The sequence below is a fragment of the Bemisia tabaci genome, chromosome 4 (genome assembly GCF_918797505.1).
Source record: "Bemisia tabaci chromosome 4, PGI_BMITA_v3".
NCBI lineage: Eukaryota > Metazoa > Arthropoda > Insecta > Hemiptera > Aleyrodidae > Bemisia > Bemisia tabaci.
In genome coordinates this window covers 52,063,200-52,088,164 of record NC_092796.1, presented here as the reverse complement: position 1 = coordinate 52,088,164, position 24,965 = coordinate 52,063,200, and the positions used below count along the sequence as shown (strand labels likewise).

Here is a 24,965-nt window from a genome sequence, read left to right as displayed (position 1 = left end):
AGAGGCCCTCAACAGTAAAACACATGTGCTCTTGTTTGTTTCTTGAAATTTGACGTATTTATGCTAAAATGAACTATGAGCATAGGGATCTCGTGTGACATAGTTCCTTTTAGCATGAATACGCCCGATCGTCGGCTCGTGCTTGATGAAACCAACCAATGATGGAGAACCCGCTAAAATGGCAGCATTAAATCATTTTCAAAACGGCCAGAATAAGAGACTAATGTAATGTATGCGCCGTTGAACTCAATATTCCTCCTTTTTTATGTCCATGCAAGTGGATGAGCCGAAGGGGTGAGGTTTCTGAGATGGCGATTTGTCAAAGTTCGTGGCCTCCAAAATCCAATTAATGAGCTTGCCTAGTTTCATGCCATTTATAAAATCGCGTGTTTAAACCTCGCGGTGTACAGTGGGGAAGAGTTTCGGAGTTTCTGGCGAGGATTTTGAAATTTTCAAGATTCAAATCATTAATGTCTCACATGCACGGATGATTAAATGGAATACAATGGCTAAAAAACTGTTGAGCGGTGACCAATTTCTGATGAGATTACTCTTTTGAGTTTTAAAATGAATTACAAATTTCATGGGAGGAGCACAATACGGGTTTAAATACTAAAACTGGAATATCCTTTTTTTAAGGCAATTCAAGATGTGTTTCCTTTACTTGATCAATCAATCCTGAATCCAATAAAATCAACTACGATGATGATGAGGTCATTCACCTCAAGAGTGCATGCCGCATTCATTTCCATCTTTGCTTCACCATCAGTGGTGTATGTGGAGCAACTAGTGCAGTTTTGCTGATTATTCACTGATGAAACCAAAGAGAAAGAAAATACGGGGCGCAGGAACTACATAAATGACGTCATTAGCATGCGTCTCGAAAGGGTAATTCCATCAATTTTGTCAATGGAAGATAATTCTTACCTGTTTTATGTTAGATCCTCTTTAGGCATCAATTGAAATAATTGTACAATGCTGTGTGACCTACCTATTTCCCAGAAATTAAAATTTAGTTCGCACTGGTCTGGAGGGCACGAATATCGGTCGACATTGTATGTTTTCACAAGAAATAAGGAAAATAATACAAGTCATCATAAGGGCCACATATCTGCGACAGTTTATCGAGATTTACGTAGGTTTTGCTAGAAAATTGGATGGAACAGCCTATTTACCTCAGCGGAGCATAAAGTTACGAAAGGTTTTCTTTTTTTCCTGAATCCTGTCCATTGAGCGACGGCGCTTGGATTCCTCAAAATTAATGTCATTGCCCGCAGCGAAGAAGCATCGGTGCTTCAATGTTTCATGCCAACTTACCGGTAATAGCAACACCTCTAAATATGACCGCAGGTCAGAGCGTTGCTGCCAAACCTAGTATATTTCCGTTGCCCAAACATTGTGCAGATTTTAATATCTGGGGCTATCAAATGTCTTTTTCAATGTGTCAGGAGTATCACTGAAAAAAAAAATTGGTAAAATACGGTGACAAATCACCAAATTAGTTAAATCAACCCGGTGTTCTTAATGTATTTTGATGAGTTGTCACCCTTTTTTACTATTTCATGTGTTGATTTTAGCAGTTTTTTTTCAGTGTATAATTACTTCGTTTTCCCCTAAAAGACGTTGAGTAAAAATAAGCGCGTGAAGTCACCTCCAATTTTTAGATCATTCACTTAAGGTGCGTATTAACACCTGAAGTAAATAAATATCGAGATACCGTAAACATGATGCGAAATTACTGATTTTTCTTCAAAATGTGTGGCAAAACACGGATTCATTGCCTTAACTGTACATTTCAGCTTTTTCTTCCCAAAAAATATATTTTTTGAAACCTAAACAAAATCTGAAAGTACGCGAGCGCGAAATATTGCATTTGATCAGTAACCTGGAACAGGGTTTTCCGCGCGTTTGTTTACTTTCACTAATTTAGGTTTTAAGAACGAGGCTTCAATGGAAAAGAGCTGAAATCTTCATTTCCCAGACACAGGAACGTATCTTCAGTCCAATGTTGCAAAATTGACTAAACAAATTCTTTGTTTTACAAAAATAAGACTGCCAAATGCGTCAAATATTTTGATGATTTTTCCTTGATCAGAAAGAGATTCAGAGGAATTTTCAGTTAACAGTGCACAACGGTTTTTTTATGAAAATATACGATTTTCGAGTGGAAATTTTGCAACGTTGAAATAAAGTCACGTTACTTTGTTTGAAAACGACAAAATTTGTTTCTTAACGTGAAAAATGTGCATTTTACAAACAATTAAAACTAAGAGAAACCTATTAAAATTTTTAAAATTAATAGACAACGATTCAGATTACTTGCACTATTCTTCAAACTTGGGACGCGTTTCGATACCATAGGCCAGTGGCGTGGCGTGAATTGCAATGTATTGATTGTTCTGTCATTTAAACCTACGGTAAAGAATCGATTATTACGGTGTCCGCTGCGAACACCCTAATAATCGATCTTTTTCTATGGGTTTAAATGTAATAATAATCGATACAGCGCAAAGCACGCCACGCCACTGCCTTAGGCGTCATCCTCAGCGTGTCTGGCGGAAAAATAAGTATTATGGCCAATATGTTAGATTACTTCAATGTTTGCACACTCTCACTGCAAATTCACCTTAAACCCGGCATCAAAGCGGGACACATCTTCGCTGCGAAGATGATGCGCACCTTTGCTCAAACGTCGGGTATTAAATTACATTACAGACACTTGCATCGATGGAGTAGTTGTTCGGGGATATGAGATATTCGCCTGCATTTGCACAACCATAACATAACAACCGACTGCCTCCGGCTTATGCAACTTCACTTACAAAACGATCGCCTAAACTCCTCGCAAGCATCTTGATTTTTTTATTTACTGACGCGCGCACGCATGGCAATATCGTCGAACGAGCCATAATTATCGATACCATGGCCGGTGATGATGGGAAATCCAAGAGGTGCACTATCGCATTTTTTGGCGCTCAGTTCTGATTGATTTAATGTAAGATCCCAATTTTCCATTTCCACGAACAGAATCACGTCCATTTATGATATAGTTTTCTTAAGCAGTTTTCTGGAGCACACCACATATTTCCCACCCGTCTCTAGTTCCTTTTGGCAGAACTACGTCCATTTATAAAATTATGTATGCCAGAAAGTCTGCAACGTCAAAAAACGAAATGCGCGTATCTGCACTGGAAATAAAAACACATTGAATCTGGAGTTCAGACTCTTAAAAACATCGACAAGAAGAAGTACTCTTGATTCAATCAGAATCTACCTTAAATCAAGAACCTAGCCTCTTAATCTAAGCGGATTTCGTTTTGATTCAAGCAAAAATCCGATTGAATCAAGAGTATTTTTTCTTGTCAATGTTTTCAAGAGTCTGGACTCTAGATCCAATGTGTTTTTTTTTTTCCAGTGTGGCAGTTTCCCCATCGATGTACTCCAAGCACTGAATGAAACAACTCGAAAACCTTCTCCTGCATATCAATTCCTCAGCAATAGTTTCACATTTTCCTTTGGAGAATAGTTTCTCTCCATGTTCTGAATCGTGTATCCCTCACTGTTTATGCTAATACTCTGAGTGCGTTTTCCTACTCAAGACAGGCATTACTCCGTGAAAGCAGGACTAAATCAAATAAGCGCGTCGAACAAAGTACTTTTCGAGGAGGAACAGAAGATGGATTTTCGCGAGCACGGCCCCGTAGAAGGGCTTACTAATTCAAAAATGATTTAAGCGCCATGTTACCTGTACGTCCATTAATTATCCCGAAATGCGAAGGATATGAGGGGCGGAGTTTCGAACGCATTAAGCTGCTGCATCCGAGAAACTAACATGAGAGGCCACACGCCTGATCCTCGCCTCTTAATTCACACATTTACGGGTTATTGTTGCCGTTTTCGGCAGAAATTTTGAAAGAAATTCGTGAGAAAATGGAAAATTTCATCTGAAGTCTGGCAACGCCCTGAGAATGAGTTGGATGATAATTTACACGAAAAACAAATCTAATCTAACAGCAAATGGTCAAACGTCAGACGGAAAAAGGTTGTCTTGTTTATAGACATACTATGTATAGAGAAGAATAAAATGGGTATTTAAAAAAAATGAAAACGCAAAAAGATAATGGGTTGGCTGCACGTGTTACAGAACCGTGCTCCGATAGTTGGAGTTTAAAGACCATCGGAATATAATAAAAAATTGACGGCTAAAATCTATAGGTACGTCGACAGTTTTTTTGTACCTTTTTATCCGCAACAAAACTTACGATCATTTTTTCTTGGAATTTTTGGTGAATTTCTCTGCCTCTTTAAAGATATTCGCAGGCACTTTCAAGAATATTCTACTTACTTTCGTTTGAAACAAGTAAAACTTGTTCGGAGACACACAATTTTAAATTTTGATCATCGATTTGTGTAAAAATTTCAATGTTCAATATTCATTATGCGTAGAAACATGGCAATTTCAATTGTTTACCATGGTACCCACCGCATGCCTGCTATATTTTCTTCAACCCGTATTTGGACCGCGTTAAACAGAAAGGAACCAAGCCACATCAGCTATAGATAATTTAATTGGGCAATTTAATTTGTTACATGAAAACGGTTGTGCGGATTTTCGTGCAAATTTCAGTAAATTTTTTGAACAGTAGGAGGCAAATTCCTCCAAATTTTCAGAGGAATCCGCACAAACGCTCTCTCGTAAAAAATCAAATTGCCCATTTAAATTTGACAAAAGCTGATGTGACTTTGTTCCTTTCTGTTAAATTCGGTCCATTTATCAGTCAATAAAGCACACGTTTGCGCTGGTCCTTTCCTTGCTTACTGTCCTATCCGGATCAGTCAGTTTGGTAGCAACCTTCATAAATAAAGAGAAGTTACAACCGATGCACTTTTCTAAAAATAGATTTCCCAGAGATGAACCTCAACGGTAAATTTAGCACAGTTTGTTTGTGGTTGGCCAGCGTCAAATAGCAGAATAGAATTATTGCGATGATTTCACTGAACCTTTTATTTATGTCCATCTGGAGAATTTGCCACCGCAGTTATTTAAAGGACATAGCATAAGTGGACACACTATTGCGCGATCTTCAAAAATTGTTCAAACTCTACGAACAATTAGACGTTGATACCGGGAATTCACAGCCAAGTTTTACCATCTAGAGAATAGGTGTGGGGAAGAAAGTTTTCCTCATTGTGGGGTCAAGTTGTAACATTGTAATTGAGCCTGCGTGAAGAAAAAAAAATAAATATCGTGGTTGTCATACCGCTGGGGAAAGACTTGAATTTCTCCGTGAAATCGAGAAGACGATACGTCTTAATTGTGAGCACGGCACCCACCGGATTGATTTATGGGTACATTACTATAAAATACTTCACTCGCTCGCGGAGCAATTTTACAGTTCTTTCCTTTCTTTTCTCTGCTTTACCTTTTTATGACAGAAGTGGTGGTATTACTCATACGTGTAATACGCTTTCAAGACGGATGAGCAACAAATGGACGTATTTATACGAAAGGGAACTAAGCGCCAAATTTCCAAATTTCAGTTTTTAACGGATCTGGATTCTCCATGTAATAGGCTGCTCTCACACGTAAATATGCCCCCAAAATACTAATTTCATCCCCTGGAATCAGCCCCTGAAAAATCGCAAAACAGGGAATCAGCGATTACGAATAAAATCAAAAGGAACTATATGTAATTCCCTTTGATTTAATGCGCTAACCCGGATTCCGAATTAAATCAAAAGGCGCTATCTCCACTTGATTGACGCGCGCGCGGCGAAGCTTGGTGGAAACTTGGTGAAATTCAGTACCGGGGGGTATTTTTGGACGGGAAACTCGAATTTCGGGTCAAATTTTGAAAATTCAGAAATCCAAGATGGCGGACATGGCCTAAAATGCTATCTCGGCCCCTATCCAGCCGATCTTGGTGAAACTTGGTATCAGGGGGTATTTTCGGACGGGAAACTCGAATTTTGGGTCAAATTTTGAAAATTCAGAAATCCAAGATGGCGGACATGGCCTAAAATGCTATCTCGGCCCCTATCCAGCCGATCTTGGTGAAACTTGGTATCAGGGGGTATTTTCGGACGGGAAATTCGAATTTCGGGTCAAATTTTGAAAATTCAGAAATCCAAGATGGCGGACATGGCCTAAAATGCTATCTCGGCCCCTATCCAGCTGATCTTGGTGAAACTTGGTATCAGGGGGTATTTTCGGACGGGAAACTCGAATTTCGGGTCAAATTTTGAAAATTCAGAAATCCAAGATGGCGGACATGGCCTAAAATGCTATCTCGGCCCCTGTCCAGCTGATCTTGGTGAAACTTGGTATCAGGGGGTATTTTCGGACGGGAAACTTGAATTTCGGGTCAAATTTTAAAATTTCATAAATTCAAGATGGCGGATGTGGCCTAAAATGTTATCTCCTATTTAAACGCGCATCGCCAAAAAATCCCAGATGTCGTCCCCTGAGTGACGGTCACATATCGACCGTGCGTTCCCTCTGGCTCGATCGATGTCAGTGTGCACTGACATGGACAAGGGGCTTTTAACGAGCGAACAAATTAACGAACCCATCGGAATCACTTAATTTTCATTAAAATCACTGTTAGGTACTTTATTGGAATCGGAACAGTATTTAGAAATTCATGAGTATTAAGAGCGCGCTGGAAGGATTACGTGGTCAAAAGCGTGACCGTCACCTAGGGGTTCGTCAGGCCCCATCTTGACTTCCTCGGAGACGCGAGTTTAAATGGGAGCTCAGAATACGCAACTTCGAACTTGTTTTCCGTGGGTTAATAATGTTTCAAAAAATCGGAGAAAATTCCAGCGAACTGTGCGTACTCAATCCTCCAAAAAAATGCAAAAATTAAAAATTACTGAATAACCTCATTGTTAAAATTTTAAACTCCGATATGGCGGATGTGGCCTTCAACAATAGCTCAATGCCTGAATCGTTTGTGTGAAGTTCGGTATTAGGGGCTCAAAATGACAACAGAAACTGTTTTATTTAGATACGAAAATTTTAACATAGGTAATCAGCACATGAAGGGAATTCACGATCCGACGCTGCTAGGTAAACCACGCACCTCGACGAGGCGGTGTATTGTGAACGTACACGGAGAAAAAAACTTCGTGCGTGGGACCCGAAGTTTAGGTCATATGGATCTGTGAAGTTTTCGGATTGAGCATCTGAACACTTTCGGTCCAGCTGCTGAGGTTTTGATCACACATCTGAAACTTCAGTTCTTACATCTAAAGTACTTCGGTTTTCACATCCGAAAATTTCGGTTCTCACATCCGAAAAACTTCGGTTCTCACACCTGAAGACTTCAGACGTAAGAACTGAAGTTTCAGATGTGTGATCCGAACCTCGACAGCTAGACCTAAAGTGTTCAGATGCTCAATCCGAAAACTTCAGAGATCCATATGACCCAAACTTCGGGTCCCACGCACGAGTTTTTTTCTCCGTGTAGAGTGCCATATATTTAAAGTTTACAAACGTGGAAATTTCCACATCTCATCCACATTGGCAAGATGCAGCGGGAAAGCAGATTGAGGTTAGGTAGGTATATTTGGGCTCCCACCACCTCCGGCCTTCACAACCCGGCCCGTGCGCTTTACGCAGGTTCATTGGCGGCCATTCTAGACGTGTAGTGCGTTTGTTTAAGAAATAGATATCATTTTAAGCCACATCCGCCATCTTGGATTTCTGAATTTTCAAAATTTGACCCGAAATTCGAGTTTCCCGTCCGAAAATACTCCCCGATGCCAAGTTTCACCAAGATCGGCTGGACAGGAGCCGAGATAGCATTTTAGGCCATGTCCGCCATCTTGGATTTCTGAATTTTCAAAATTTGACCCGAAATTCGAGTTTCCCGTCCGAAAATACCCCCTGATACCAAGTTTCACCAAGATCGGCTGGATAGGGGCCGAGATAGCATTTTAGGCCATGTCCGCCATCTTGGATTTCTGAATTTTCAAAATTTGACCCGAAATTCGAATTTCCCGTCCGAAAATACCCCCTGATACCAAGTTTCACCAAGATCGGCTGGATAGGGGCCGAGATAGCATTTTAGGCCATGTCCGCCATCTTGGATTTCTGAATTTTCAAAATTTGACCCGAAATTCGAGTTTCCCGTCCAAAAATACCCCCCGGTACTAAATTTCACCAAGTTTCCACCAAGCTTCGCCGCGCGCGCGTCAATCAAGTGATTCAAGTGGAGATAGCGCCTTTTGATTTAATTCGGAATCCGGGTTAGCGCATTAAATCAAATGGACCTACGTGCAAAAATCCCCTATATCTCGCTTAATATGCATTTTTTCCTAATTTTGGCAACGTACGTAATTAGAGGAACTCTTCAGCTTTCAAACAAGCTAAAGTAAACCAAAATCGGTCCATTAGTACGGAAACGCCAATTGTTTTAGTCAAACTTGCTTTACTGAGAAGTTTGGAAATGGCGTTTAGCGCCTTTTCGCATAAATACGTCCAAATGATGAACATTTTTGCCAACTTTCGCCGGTAAAATATCTGTCAGAGACGAGGTTTTTCACAGCCTTGTGTCTGTCACAAATTATAATATATGTTTTGATCATTTTCTTATAACAAAAAATTTGAAAGTTGCTTCTTTTTATGTGGTTACAAAAACTGTCGATGGAGTATACAAAGTGAAAGAAGCTGTGCTGAAGTCGTGTACTAGCAGATTTCAGTTTTGAGTTTGAAAGTTTTAACCCGAGAATGTCTCCTTATTTTTTGCTTCTTCGTGAAATTTTAATGATTTGAAAATTTACTTGACGTGAAACAAAACCTATAAATCCTGCAAATTCTATAAATTCTACAAATTTTATAAATTCTGCGAATTCTATGAATTCTACAAATTTTATAAATTCTGCAAATTCTATGAATTCTACATTTTATAAATTCTGCAATTCTATGAATTCTACAAGTTTTATAAATTCTGCAAATTCTATAAATTCTGTTTTTTTTTTTTTGCAAATTACACAGATCTAATGTGTGGTTGTAAGTTTTAATGGATTATGAACAGCTATGAGCTTGGAAAAGGGGGAGAAATAAATTTATTCTGCGAACGTTCGGTCGATACGCTCGAAAGATCTGTGTGTGAGAGAACAATTTGTCAAAGTTCCAGCACAGCGCCAATACCGTTCATGATCATGCTTCGGTGCATTTAGCAAAGCATAAAAGTCAGCCTCAGAAAAAGATCGAAGAGAGTAGGAAACACGGAAATTGATGAGTCTAATTTTTCGACCGCAGTGTTCCCCGACAAAAAGTCCGATAATGGATTTAAGAGACGCTCGCCGTGCCACTCCAGTTGCATAACCTGATAATTACGGGCTCCAGAGCGGCACACAGTGGATCGAGCCAATGGTAAAGGTCGGACATAGGCCCAAAAATGAAAGTGAAGGAACATAATGTTTCTTGGCATTTTCTTAAAGTAGACTCTTTAGCCGAACATAAAATACCAATATTACATCTGAAAAAAAATTTAAAGCGATGTAACGGACGTGTGATACACCGTGTCCACATTGAGGTGAATTTCGGGTACATTTTTAGCCTAGACGTTACTCCTATATTTTAATTATCCTGCATTTTTGTATCAAATTTTGGGGGTTGTCCTCTATTATTGATGCAATGGGGAGAGAGAAACACCCGTTGCCATATTTTTCATCCTCATTTTTAATACTAATATCAGTGCACAGACATGGTACCCTAAAAAACCCGGTTTTCCAAATTCAGTGAATGATTTCGACATTGTTTCAGAACATTTCAAAGAAAACCGACCTAGAGGAATGTTCCTTATATCCCTAGGAACCAATATCAATTGAGAAGTTTTGCCTCTTTTTGCCTTTTTAGAAGTTAGGCCTATAAATGTGATGACAACTCGCTCCTCGAAAAAACCAATATTTGAATTTCAAATGAAAAGTCCTAGTTTTTTGCATCTAGGAAGGCTGGAAGGCTCCCATTGGGTTGGTATAACTTACCACCGTTTCGAATTAGCTTTCGGAATAAATTAGTCATGCCCTCCCCCCCTCTCCCTTCCAACGCCAATAATATCATCTTGCACCACAATCTTGTTCTTTCTATATCGAAAAAAAGGAGGGAACACTAAGTCAATTGATCGTAGCGCAATTTGATTTCTATTTTGGTCAATATATGCATCAATTTTAGGGATTTGTGACTTTATAAAATTTTACTCTCCCCTCCCTTTCAGTAATTTTTATTCTTTTAAACAAATGTTACTCTCAACCTCCTACAATTCTGCAGAAATGATGCCCCTGGTTTTCATGAAAAATCGTTCGACTTGATTGTTGGTTTGAGTTTTTTACAATTCGTCGCTCTTCTAACGTGAGGGCGTATCTCTATTTCCGCATGAGCCCCAGAAAGATGAACTTATGTCTAAAACGGGGTTCACGTTGAAATTGAGATACGCCTTTACGTCAGAGGTGCGACGATTTGAGCGGTCACCATATCCTCAGATTTGCGTTTGTTCCTACTTCGCTACGATAAGCGATCAGTCAGCGATACTGATAACTGAATCAAGATGATAGTACGTCTCAAAGCTGCAAGCTGCTCGACACTGCAAATGAAAGCATCATGCATTTTTTGTTGGTCTCCTCAGATCCTATTATTTCGAGCCTCCGACCCCAAATTATACGGCGAAGAAAAGTCAAAACTCCTTTTACCGGAAGCTCTGGATCTGCTCGTCAAGGAACAGTGCTTGGAGCACCCTGTATAAGTGGAATATTTCTGCCCCCTCAGTTTTCATTGTGAGTCATAAACTCTCTTTTTTATTTTAATTAAGTTTTGCTTTGTACCTGAACAGCTCACTTAACCGCGCATCGTATCCAGCTAGTAAATTTTGGAAGCGGGGGAAGGGGGGGGGGCATTGCTTGTTTAAAAATATTCACATTGAGTTTTCAGCAAAATAAAATAAGAAAACAAAATATTTGTAGCTCAGCAGAAACAAATAAAAAAATAATTAATCGCAATAATTATTAGAGCATTTACTATTTTTTGAAGGGTTTCAAAGAGGAAAAAAAAATCAATTTTTCCTACAAACCGCTGACTTTAACGCCTTTTCAATATGATATTCAGCTTTCTCGTGAAAAATTACCGTAGAAAACATATATTTGTGTATCATATGGCGGTTGACAGTCACACGATAACCCTATGTCCGCGCCGCCCTATCCTTCGATCCACAGTGCGGCAGGAAGGGAATAAATCATTGCAAATGCTAGGGTTTTTAACGCGCCGATCTGGATCAATGATTTCAACACGAAATAAATCGTGCCGAAGAGGCGGGGGTCGAACCCTCGATCCTCAGTTTAAACATTTTTTCCTGTCAATAGCTATTCTCGGGGATCATGACATGAAAAAGAATGCATGAAGCTTTGTGTATCATCACCAATGCACCACGGAATCTTCCGATGGAAGCTACGAAAGTTGATCGAACCGTCCAGATAGCCTTAAAAGTTAAAGTTTCAGGTCATAACTTTCCGATCCTAAAACTGACAGTTATTTTTGGACTCCGCCCTCTTGTCAATTTAAATCAATGATTCTCATCGCTTTGGGCTACACCAGTAGTGATTATTTTCCCATTTCGGTTCAGATGCGACAGAGGAGGATCAAGATCCTAGCTTCTCGTATATCGTGCATCATCAAAATTCTTTCAAAAAAACGAAGCGAGTGAGAATTATATTCACTTAGACGTAGCTTGGATGAAATATTAATCCTATTTAGTGCACAGAATGCTTAGTTTTCTGTCTAAACTGGAGAAATAACAGTAATTAAGAAAGATAAAATATTATATTTTTACGGTTGAAAATTGAAAATTATCCAAAATAAATAAAACTGTTGTTTGAACCATTGATTTTCTCGTCCCAAATAGATGTGAGACATAATGTTTATCTGAACAACACTACCGGTGGGTATATTGTCCTCCACCTAGTTAGAAACCTCATGATTTCCAACTTTTTCGTGAGTGGATCCTATCTATATCAGCGATGTAAACATTTGCATTGGTGTGCATGAATTACTGAAACTACGGTGAATTGAACTGTACCATAATGCAATGACGTGGCAAATGACGTTATCATTTATAATTTTCAAAACTTATGCTTTTCAAAAAGCTCCTGTAATAAATATTTAGTATTTAAATTGATGTTATATTTTCCGCTTTAAAATATAACCATATTACTGATATCTAAACGCCGAATTAGGAGATGAAGAAATGATAAAACTAACTCGCGTCAGAAGAGGCAAAAAAAAGGAGAAAAAATTCACGAGGAAAATTCACATTGTATCTATTAAAATATCAATTCCTCGAGGGAACCAAGTACAACATATTAAACGTGTCTCATGACTTACAAAATATTTCGAGGCGCTTCCCAATGCGAAAAGTGGGTCATGAACATGCACATGAAAACCATGACAACAATAGTAAAATTATATGAGATGGTATCCCTCTGACGCATATTTATGAGCTAATGTTCGATTAAACTCCCTCTGCAAAATACCAAGTTTTTCATCTTCATCCATCAACCCCCCTCCCCCCACCAGAAAAAGAACCAGCTCGCATTCTTCATTGGTAAACGGTTCGGTTCATCTCCGGAATGTTCGATCGAAACGAAATGACCCCTGCACTGCTGCGGTAAAAGAGGAACGCCGTATGAACATTCAAAGATTGCCAAATTTCACCGCGTCTCATATTTATTTTTTCGATACTGGTCACGTTTTTCTCCTCAAAACGATCAAATGCCCCAAGTGCAATGGAGATGTTGCATGTGTGAGGAATTTGCGATTTGACTGTTGATTCTTACGTGAAAATTCGCGAGAAACACGATGGTGCTACTGGTTTTCTCTGAAATTAACTCCCAAGCTCAAAAAACGCTCTCAAGTTGAGGTCAAAATGACTGATGACGCTATCCTGAGAGTCCACTTCTACATCAATACAAACTCTCCATGCAAAGATAGGGAGCAAATACATTAGCAGTGCAGTGATGCCGTGTTTTCAGTTTTAGAGTCCCCAAATAAAGTGGCAGCCCTGACAATGTAAATTTTCTCCCTATCTTTGCATGGAGAGTTTGTCTTAATGTAGAGGTGGACTCTCAGGATAGCGTGGGATATCCCCTCCATTTTGGCCTCAACTTGAGAGCTTTTTTTGAGCTTGGGAGTTGATTTCAGAGAAAACCAGTGGCCACATCGTGTTTCTCGCGAACTTTTACATAAGAATCAATAGACAAATCGCAAATTCCTCACACAAGCAACATCTCCATTGCAAAGAAAATTCTCTCCGAAACGTTGAGGAAAAAATTCACAAGACTCTCAGCAAATTCGCATTTTAACAGTGACAGTTCGGCAACATCGGATTGCTCATGCGACGTTTTTCCGTAGCGCGGCGAAGTTTACACGAAGTTAATACGGCTTCGAAATGGAAAGGAGAAGACACGGGCACACGAGATCCTTGAGCCGGTAAAATGACACGGGCAAATATTATGAGTTACCGTGCGCCGACCGCGCTCGTGGGGCCCAGATCACAAACGCGATACGGACTCAGATCGGTGCCAGTGAAATTGCGCCCCCCCGCCCCCCACCGGGAGTGCGGGGGGGGGCGGGCAGCGGGAATAAGAAGTCGCAGAAAAGAAGTACGGTAAGGAGATGCTCCGAACGGGAGAGACGAAAGGTCAAGGCGATTCATAAAGCGATGTTTATGAAATGCGATTTCTCTCGTGCGGGTTCGACCCGTCGGCACGGCGAAAGAACCGTATCTAGTGCGGGTTTCTAGAAGAGTTACGTGTTTTTTGCGTTCGGGGGTTGAGCAGCCGTAGCGCGCGCTCGTTCGAAATTAATTTGCTCACGTTCCGCGGAGGATGCGCGAACTTTTCGGACGGTCGACATTTTATGAATTCGGCAGGTGCTTGCTCGAGCTTTCTCAAAGTGAGACGTCCCAACGACGGAATCCTGAAACCACGTACCATGGGCGGATCCGGGAGGAGGTGTAGGGGGCATGCGCCGTGCGCCCCTCCCGTTTGCAGGGAAAACAAGGAAAGGAAGAAAAAAAGGAGAAAAGGAGGAAAGAAGGAGGGATGACTGTTATATTTGGTACTATTTATGACGAAATTGCCTTAAAATGCGCATAAGGTACTTTAAAAATTTGAACATTTTCTGGGGGGAGCCTAGGGTGCGTGCGGCTTATACGAGAAATTAAAAATGATGAATTTTGAAATTGACAAGGGACCCCGCCAAAAAGTTCCTAATAGCGTAAAGACAAACGTCGTAGAACAGTTTTGCATTTGGTCAACATTTAAAGGTCCTGACGGGCTCTTAAAATTGCAAAATTCGGCTGGTTTTCGAATTTTTTCATCAATTTTGGCAAATTTTCTCAGGCCTCACGGAGAGTTCTAATTGATAAGTTGATTTATAAATAGGCAATACATTACCTAAAATGCACCCCATCCTCCACCTTCAGCCCCCCACCCCCTAACCCCCTCCCTTAACGATCCAACATAAATACATTCTTTGTAAACTACGCTATTTTGGTAGAGACCAGAGATCTAAAGTAACACTGGTCAACACGGGTTAAAATGTGATTGTTCTAGGGTAGTTTTAAGCGCTGAGTACTCGTGTTGGGCACATTTTTTGTGAAAGCCCTATCAACACTAACAAGAGTTCAGTTCGGTAAACCCATCCCTGTTTGGACAAAGCTTCCACTTATAAAAAAACGAACGAAAAAATTATGAAAGAACAAACATAAATGAGGTTAAAAATTTTAACTTCCACCGCCGCGCCGACCGCACCTTAGTGGCGCAATGCGTGGAGTATTCATGCAGTCTTAAAGGCGCTATGCGTTTCACGCCGACCGCTACTGACCACGCTGTTCGGTGCAATGCGTGAAGTATTCATGCAGTCTTGTAGGCGCTGTGCGTTTCAAGCCGACTACTGCAGCTGACCGCAGTGTGTTTGACGCAATGCGAGAAGTATTCATACAGTCGTGTAGGCGCCATGCGTTTCATGCCGACTGCCGCGCCGCGCCGCTCCGTTCATCGTCAAATTGCGCGTTTGGTTTCTGTCTTAACTCGACTAATTTAAGGTGTTGTCAGGGGAGCCTCTCGAGAAGAAGTATTTGAATCGCGAAAATCTACACAATGTACTTGATGCGACTGTATTGTAAATGTGTTCCTGTTCAACTAGCTCTGATTGGTTATAGTGAATTGACGTAATGTGCAAAACCTTACCTACCAAAGTGCTTCTCCCACTCATCAGTCATCATTAGGCGAAAATATGCTTAACAAGTTGTTCACCTATCATCGTTGGGTGAAAATTAGCTTTGACCTCTGAACATAATTGAGGCTCCTAGTTCCAAACCCGGCAATCTCCATTGCCCTGTCTAAACATTGAGCAATCATATTAATTTTCTGTGAGGGACAATCGAAACGTCCAGCTGTTTTTAAAATTTTCACAATTTTCTCGCTTAATGGCAGAAAATTGACGAGAAAATATAAACATGTAGGTTTTCCCGTTCTTTACTTTTAAAATTATAATGATCGTACAATTTTTAGACAGGGCAATAGAGACTGCCGGGTTTGGAAGTAGGGGCATCAATGTTATTTGCCTCGCAATATTACATTGCTTAATAGAAAATAGGACGGTGAGGTATTTATAATATATTATCTCTGTGTCAAAAACTCGATGTTTGTTGTGACGTGTATACTTATTACCGTGTATACGGCCGTCAGGGCTCCACGAAAGTCCGAAATGACAAATCATTTAAGGTTTGGAACTGCGATGGGTATACTCTCACGAAAGAGCCTCCCTACTGTGCACTGCCGTGCGGCACCATTGCAAAAGTGCAGTGGCTTCTCGGTGGGCAGAACATGGAAACACCTCCGTATCTGCTTGTTCAACCGGCTCAGAACAATGATGCGCTTTTGAGATAATTATCTTATGACTTATTCACAAAGCAAAGACAGCTCAAAGTTCCAACATGCACCGTTGTCAAATCATCCCGAGTCATAAGTTGTTCCGGACCTCAAAATGAGATTTACGTCATTAAAAAGGTTTCCCGAAAATCGTGGCAATACCGCACAGTGGTGCATCTTCTGGACGTGACTTACTCGGGGCAGGGATACGGCGAGTTGGAGGAAGCATTGCAGCTAGTTGTAGCAAATTAGGGACGATTAATTGACAGGATTGGATGTGCTCCGATTCTAACCTTGATAAAAAAACCGGGTGAAAGTAGCTACTTGTGGTCGTCAACTGCCGAGCCCCAAACCCTCACAACGCGGATCTTTTCCCTCCTACTCCCGCGCCCTCTCGTGCAGAGTTGCCAGATTTCATTCAAATTAGAGGAATTATATACACGCTTAGAGGCTTAGAGTAAGACGTTATTTGGATTGAACACTGGAAAAAAACCCATTGGATCTAGAGTCCAGACTCTTGAAAACAATGACAAGAAAAAGGACTCTTGATTCAAGCAGATTTAAGCTAAAATGAAAAGGAAATCCGCTCAAATTAAGAGGCTTCGTTCTTGATTTAAGCTTACATCTGATTGAATCAAGAGTATTTTTTCTTGTCGATGTTTTTGAGAGTCTGGACTCTAGATCCAAAGTGTTTTTTTCCAGTGAATGAAACAGAGCAGAACCAAGTTGCTCCTTTTCCAGATCGAAACTTTCGATGCACCTTGATTATGTATTTTAAATTTTTCAAAGAGCGACACTTAAATCGTCAAGACTCAATCAATTACAGATATTTCATGGTAATTTATGGTTCAATCTTCTCTGTAAGTATACGAAAAAAAAATTCAAAATTTTGATGTCAGATTTCTTTCCCCAAAGCGTGTCATAAATTGGCTGCATTTCGCAATAAGAAACTACAATAAGATAGGAAAAATTTTGTTCATTCATGTCCATAGATATAGAGACTGGTTGTTTTGCTTTCAAGCATTGACAAAAAAAGGAGGTGGTCGCATTTTGAGGATTTTTATACCCTATGACGTAAGTAGATACAACATAACGGCGATATTCTAGCAAAATCTAAAATTCAAAAAGTATGAAAAACGGACCATAATTTCGTTTTTTTACACTTTTTAGAAAGACTTCTTTCCATAAACTACACCATTTGCGAGAAAATCGATGCCAAAAAGCGTTTGTACATGCCTACGTCATTGACACAATCCAAGATACCCGAAATGCGACCACCTCCTTTTCTGTCTCTGTGGAGTTGAGGTACATTTCTTTGCAAGTTAAGAGATATGGAACAACCTGAACAGCATTATAATGTTGGTGGCTTCTTCTGCAGTCCTAGCACATTTTTCAAGTAAGGTCCTCTTTTAAAATTTTCATTGAAAAATTCTCCAAGAGAATCGGTTCGAGCATTACAATTTTGTCTTTTCCACAATTTCTTTTAGAAAAAAAGGGTGCATGGTTATGGTGAAAAAACATCAACAGAGACTCCACTGTGGGGATCAAAGTTTCCTAGAAAAGTAAAGTGCCAGCAACTGGAAAGTTTCCGATGGCTCTTCTAAGTCTGAGTCAGAGGCGCGGCGTGAATTGCGATGTATGGATTGTTATGCCACTTAAACCTATGGTAAATAATCGATTATTAAGGTGTTCGCTGCGAACACCCTGTTTATCGATCCTTTTCCATAGGTTTAAATGGCATAAGAATCGATACATCGCAATTCAAGCCACGCCACTGGTCTGAGTGCAGGTTGATGTGTTTTTCTGTCGAAGTTTCTAGGATAAGATCCCACTCAGATCCCCACTTCACCCCACCGTGGACAGGTTCGCGAGATTTGAACGTCACTCAGGAAAAATGGGTGTGAAATAAGGCGGAGCAAGTAGGCACGATTTGACAACATGACACTGACAGCTGACGAGCTTAATTTTAGATGGCTTCATCTCTTCATGTGCAGAGTGCATCTCGAGTGTGGGAGGAATGGGTTTGTGGGGGGGGGGGGGAGGTGGGCCCCGGTTAAAGTTCACGTCACGCCGGAGATGGACGAACTTCCAGTTTCTGTCGGAGGCACACTAACATACTAATTACGAGACCACTCTGGCCCCCCACCGTTCGTAAGTTTACATAATTTCCCCGGTTTTTCGGAGACCTCGTCGTTCAGATGAACTCGTTTTCGTTACACCGAAAAGTATCCGGGTAAAAAGCATTCTGTCTGAGAGGAGGGAAGTCTCTTGCAGGCTGGCAGGTGAACTATTTCAAGGCATACTATTTCAAGGGAAATAGTATGATAATTTCAGATACATTCCTTGCTAATAATAGCACCACACTGGAAAAAAAACGCATTGGATCTAGAGTCCAGACTTTTGAAAACATTGACAAGAAAAAGGACTCTTGATTCAATCAGATTTAAGCTTAAATCAAGAGGAAATCCGCTCAAATTAAGAACCTTGGTTCTTGATTTAAGCAAAAATCCGACGGAATCAAGAGTGTTTTTTCTTGTCGATGTTTTTAAGAGTCTGGACTCTAGATCCAATGTGTTTTTTTTTTTTTTTCCCCAGTGCAGCTAGAGGTATGGGTGATGAAATTGGCATGAATCAACCATATGTCGTTACCTCCCGGCCAAAGTATCACAAGCGCCATGCGACGTTTCAAAATTTTTGGCGTCATTTTACTTTTTACAGAAATATTGTTCAACGAAGCTGTCCGAAAATTTCACTGAATTTTGTCGGCAGCACAAAGAAAATTCAGTGAAATTTTTGGACAGCTTCGTGGAACAATTTCTCTGTAAAAAATAAAATGGCGGCAGAAATTTTAAAACGTCGCATGGCGCTTGTGATACTTTCTCCGGAAGGTGACGATATATACCTCTAGTTGCTGCAACCACTTTTCTGGCTGGCGCCACATCAGCTAGGAAAGTAATTGAAATGATCGTACTTTTTTCATGCATAACGTTAAAAGGCCATTAATTTTCTCACTTCTAAACCCATTTTCCTCCCACTTCTCATATCTCAGAAAACCCGTAAAAATACCGCAAACTCAGCTAATCAAGCACTTTCATATAAAGCAATAAAATTTTCTCCCGCAAGTTCCTCGTCCTTATACCTGACTCCATATCTCCATTACAATTAAAGCCCGAGATCGCAAAACATAATGTCTCGTGCGCGAACTTATAATGGACGATTACGTCGACTCCACCTCGGATCAGCTAAGATTAAGAATGACGCGACGGTTCCGCTGTATCAAGAGACACACGATCCAGCCATTCCTCTACTTCTACCTGTGTCTCTTGTCCCCTATGTCTATGTTCCCTTTTCGCTCCAGACACGATTGCGTCAGAGCAATTTTCAATTCATAAATTCATCACTCGTCGAAAGTTCCGGGTTGCGAGGACGCTTTCCGCGAATCCTGGCCGTTGGTGACACAGAACTCGTGTCAATCTTCCTCCGTGGGAAAAGTCATGACACGCAACATAACTTTCGCCACGACGCGACGCGGCGACGTATGAGTACGACCCGGCGCGCGATGGGCAATCGCGTGCGTTGCGCCGCCGAACGCGAAACGTCTTGCACCTAACCTCAATAGAAAGATACATATTTCTAACCTACCGAATGTTATTTTACGGCGTTGAAGAGTTTTTGAGCCATGTGCGACGTAAATATCGGCGGTGAAACTAGAAAAACACGTGCTTCGGTCTTGCCAACCACATATCGGTCTTGCCGACTAAATACAACCACATTGTATTTAGGGACCGCATTCTTGGAACATGTAACGCCAGGGGCGGATCCAGCAATTTGGCAACATATGATTTCCTCCATTTAAACCTATGTTAAATAATTGGTTCTTCTCGGAGCACCTGGCCCCTTCAAGAATCGATACATTTCCATAGGTTTAAATGGCGAAAAATAAGTTGCCAACTTGCTTGATCCGCCAATGTGAAGCTAAAACTCAGATTTTTAAACACTCTACCTACCTCTTAAAAGATACGTGACGTCTACATTGCCCCTCCCCCCTCCGCCCCCAGAATAGAAGAATTGAGAGCAAAATAACGAGAAAAAAATAAAAGGAAATGAGTGGTCTGACATTAATGCAAACTCATTGAAACCACGGATTAACATCAGCTTTGTCCTTTCTATTTAATATTTGTGAAAAAATGAATAGAGAGATAAATGTAACGGAAAAATATAAAGGAAGTAAAAAATACTGAGCGTTTTTCTTGAAATTCAAAGAACAAAATAGCGCCAATTTTCGAAGAACAGTCCAAACTTTCCTGCAAAATGAGGAGCTTTTCACGTGAACATTGGCAATGGCGCAGAAAAGCCCTTCGGCAAGCCTTTGTTCGTGCGCGGCGTGGTGGCCGGGGCCGTTTCCGAGTTCGTGACGTACGTGACGCCTGGCGCGCGACATTTTCATAACGTTCATCTCACGTAACACCCTCAAGTCGCCCACTTAGCTCACAAATAGAGGTGCTTTTCAATCCGAATCGCACCAGATATCAAAAAAAATAACATGCAACGTTGTAACGAAGAGTCATGCTCGTGTATTAACTGATCACAAATTCAAGCCAAACAGAAGTATTTTGGGTCAAGAAGTATTGGCCGAGAAGGGAGAGAGGAAATGGTGGCCATTTTACGTCCGTGGTCATCACTGGAGGAAAAAACACATTGGATCTAGAGTCCAGACTCTAGAAAAAATTGACAAGAAAAAATACTCTTGATTCAATCGGATTTTTGCTTGAATCAAAACGAAATCCGCTTAAATGAAGAGGCTTGGTTCTTGATTTAAGCTAGATTCTGATTGAATCAAGAGTACTTTTTCTTGTCGATGTTTTTAAGAGTCTGGACTCTAGATCCAATGTGTTTTTTTCCAGTGATCTTTTCTATGCGATTTGATCTTTGCAGTTTCGTTTGATATTTAAGTTAATGACGGGAGGAATCGCAATAAGTACCTTGTAAAGTTTGTCTCTCTGGTACCAGACATCTTCTTCTTCCTCTGGTGCGGCCACGTCTAGACTCAAATCGTCGCGAGACCGCGACAGGATCCTCCGACGAGATACCATGTCACTGTCGCGTTGTAGCGTTCCACAACTGAAAGCAGAAGGAAAAATAAAATAAAGTAATTGAAATAAAAGCATGGAATCAAAAGTTGGTTCAATATTTAGGCTGGACCATAAAATTATAAAATACATGATAGTGATGAGATTTAACTATTTGACGGCTTACATCGATTGCTTTACGGAGGAAAATGCAGGAATAATTACAATAGGAGGCAGCAACGCGCATTTTAGATGAAAAGCAACTATTCGCACACGAATGTAGTGATTTGCCTAGGTTGGGAATTGAAGGGGGTTTTCCTCGCTAACGTGCACTCTGCTATGTTTCAAGGAAAATACTGATTACATCTTTCCGCTGTAAGAAATCTGCTGGTTGCTGATTTTTAAGAACGCAGTCTTAGGAAAGAACAATTTGAACCTTGTCCGCTTTGTTTGATGCTAAAAACTCTCAGACCGAACTACAACCTCACACTCTAAGTTGGTACAAAAATGATTTGAACAGCACCTAACTTACGCTGAAAAATATCGGAGAGGCTTAATGTCAGAACCACGTATGCCAATTTTTTAACACGACTCGACAAAAATGGTTCCGCAGAAAACGATTTGCAAGTGAAGCATTTATTCCCGATGGCGATTTTAACTTCTGATAGGAAGAATCCTAAATTAAGGGGTTGAAATTGGAGGGTTACTTCGAATTCTCAATCACTGCGTAATACCATTTGAAAACCACCTTTGCCTATAGCTGCCAACCGAGTTCAGAAGGAAGTAAAATATTCACGGTCGCGACGAATTATTTCTCAACAGTTGGCTTCGGATCGGGGAGAGCATGTCTTACAGCTATTACAACTTTAGACCAAATGCCGTGTACACAGCCGCCCTTGCTTCGATCTTGGCAGGTTTTCGACATTTTTCTGAGTCATCCGGTACTGTTTTCCCTTTTACATCTGAACCGATTCAACATGAACGGTTAATGCGCCTGCCTTTGTTGTGTCAACAGCACGTTAAGAGTTTTTCACTGCCCTTGATCTTTATTTCCCTTGTCATCATACATATAGCTGATCGAGTATAAAAGAGAACATAAGTTTATTAACAAGTTTTTACAATTTTCAATTCGGTGAGATCGAGGAGTAAAAATTTAAAACTAGGAATACTTGGAATTGGATGTTCAAATATTAACATTCTGAAAAACCAATGGGTTAAAAGTGAATGAAACCTAGTCAAACAGAGGTGATTGTGACGTTATTAAAGTAAATAAGGTAAGATCCGTGCTCTATTTTGCCATACCTTATTTGCTTTAATAACGTCACAATCACACCTGTTTGACTGAGTTTCATTCACTTTTAACCTATTAGTTTTTTAAGATGTTATTACATGAACGTCCAATTCTAAGCATCCTCAGTCATAATTTCTTTTCAAGATCATTGTCACTTTGGTCGCGGCGTTAGTTATTTTAGTAATTTAAAACTGCACCCGTCCTAAATGCCAATTCAACAATCACACACACACACTTGCTTGCAGGTTACGTATTCGTTCAGCCGCTAGGACTGCCCACCGGCTCACACGAGAAACCGCTCGTTATAAAAAGGCAGCCGCGAAAATATAATTTAACGCTATTATATCATTAGCAAAAGCCGACAGCAATAATTCGTTGATTAAATCTTTCGGGCAAATTATCTTAACCTCTCCGCTCGCAGCCCCGAAGAGAAAGGAGCTTAAAATCCGCTCATTAATTTAAGCTCCTACGATACAGAATCAGAATCGGACCCTACACGCAGTGTCCGCGTTGAGCAAACAAAATCAGACTTTCACTTCAAACTTTTCGCTCGCAGCCGAGTCAATCACCGAAGCGCTCAAACAAACCGGAGACTTCAGATTATCGACTAGCAGCTGATTAAATTTTCACGGTTGGGCCCAACAGCTTAGGGAATAGGTATTGGTTTTATTATTCAGAATTAAAATCATCGGCTATCATGCGTATGTATACGCCGAATCGTATATTAATCCCTGGATAACATTTAATAACAAATTTGTCGGACGAATCTCGGCTGAATTTCTAAATCAAACCATCGTCGTTTATTATTAAGGTCGCGTATTACTAGTGCCGGAGGGTGTTCACGTTTAGTTATATGAATTAGATTTCAATGTTAAATTGAGCTGTTGAATGACCTCAAAATCAGAGAAATAGCATGTTTGGCAAATGAAAATATAAAACTCGTTGAAAGCTGTTAGGTGTTACGAAGATTATGAAGATCACTTCCTAGCATAAATATGCTTGAAAGTAGACAGGCTTGCACAAAGTTTCATGTAAAAAATGAATGCGTAACGCATAATGCTTGAGGCGCGAAGCACTTCAAAGAGGGGAGGTTGGACAACGAAGCGATCAGAGGGCGTACCCCCTAGTTATTTATAAATTTGCTCATGCTGAACCACGTAAGGGATCGTTAGGACAGCAAATTGCAGGAATCACTTCGGAGACTTTAACGCAGAAACAGAAAAGTAGGCGCACCGATGAAAACGCGAGTTACTTAAGCTTATTATTTAAAAAAAAGGTTCATGCTGAAAAAAGCGAGACTAACGAGAGATCACCAAGATGGCAAAATGCAGGGATAACTTCAGGGACTTAAACGCAGAGATAGAAAAGTAGGCGCACCGATGAAAACGCGAGTTACTTGACGCATGGCAACATTATTATTTAAAAAAAAGGCTCATGCTGAATCAAGCGAGACTAACAAGAGATCACCAAGATGGCAAAATGCAGGGATATCTTCAGGGACTTGAACGCAGAGACAGAAAAGTAGACACACCGATGAAAACGCGAGTTACTTGAACTTATTATTTTAAAAAAAAGGCTCATGCTGAATCAAGCGAGACTAGCGAGAGATCACCATGATGAAAAATGCAGAAATAACTTCAGGGACTTAAACGCAAAAACAGAAAAGTAGGCGCACCGATGAGAACGCGAGTCACGTGAACTTATTACTTAAAAAAAGGTTCATGCTGAACAAAGCGAGACTAACGAGAGATCACCAAGATGGCAAAATGTAGGGATAACTCCAGGGACTTAAACGCAGAGACAGAAAAGTAGACGCACCGACAAACACACGTTGCTTGGCCGATGGAAACATTATTATTTAAAAATTTGCAGATTTGTTTTTGAGATTTCACAGTTATGGTCGGATGAAAGTTCAAAGCTCGTTTGAAGTTTGATCGGATGAGAATCGATGGGCTCAGGTGGAGACAGCTGTTTACCAAGCTCTCAATTAGAGGCTTGGGCCGTGAGCCAGCGCCTGCTCGGCGCGATTCGACCTGGGATTACTGGATATTAGTGTTTAGCCGACTAAAAATCCGAGGAATCGATTTGCATACATCAAGGCTCCGCGCCGCAACCAAGCTCCCGTTCTACCACTCCATCGTTTTGAAACCCTCCCCGTTGCCGCAATGTGCTGCAAATCATTTATTTTATAGTGTCGTAAGTGTTGTTCTAATTTACAGTTTGTGTTGAGATGAGTCTGTTCACATTGAAGATTTAGGATTGGTGGGGGAGGGGGGTTAGGAGTTAAGGGAGTTAGAATCTTCATCATCACAATGTAAATTATATAAACAGTATAGCGAGGCGTGAATGATCAATTATCGATATTTTTCCATTTAAAGTTGTGGTAAAGAATCGATTGTTAAGGTGTTCGTTGCGAACACCATTTTAATCGATCCTTTCCATAAATTTAAATCGCTGACCAATCGATATATCGCAAAGCACGCCACGCCACTGTGTATGAAGCCTCTTAAAGGAACTCTAAATGAATACGACCCTAAAAATAGGGCCCGAATATTTTATATTCCAGGATGGTAGAATAGTTTTGGGTCCACATAATTTTTTCCGATGGCTGATTTGAACCAAATTGATTGAGGTTTTTCTGATGCACTGGAAAAAAACACATTGGATCTAAA

The 24,965-nt window shown here is 40.5% G+C and overlaps 1 protein-coding gene across 5 annotated transcripts in view; it reads right to left on the bottom strand.

Moving 5' to 3' along the window:
• exp (expansion) overlaps positions 1-24,965 on the bottom strand; it is a 319,500-nt gene that overhangs the window by 109,899 nt on the left and 184,636 nt on the right. For all 5 annotated transcript variants that reach the window (XM_019059327.2, XM_072300032.1, XM_019059328.2 and 2 more), the window contains one exon: positions 20,916-21,054. In XM_019059327.2, the coding sequence (XP_018914872.1) occupies positions 20,916-21,054 (139 nt within the window). The remainder of the gene's footprint in view (positions 1-20,915; positions 21,055-24,965) is intronic.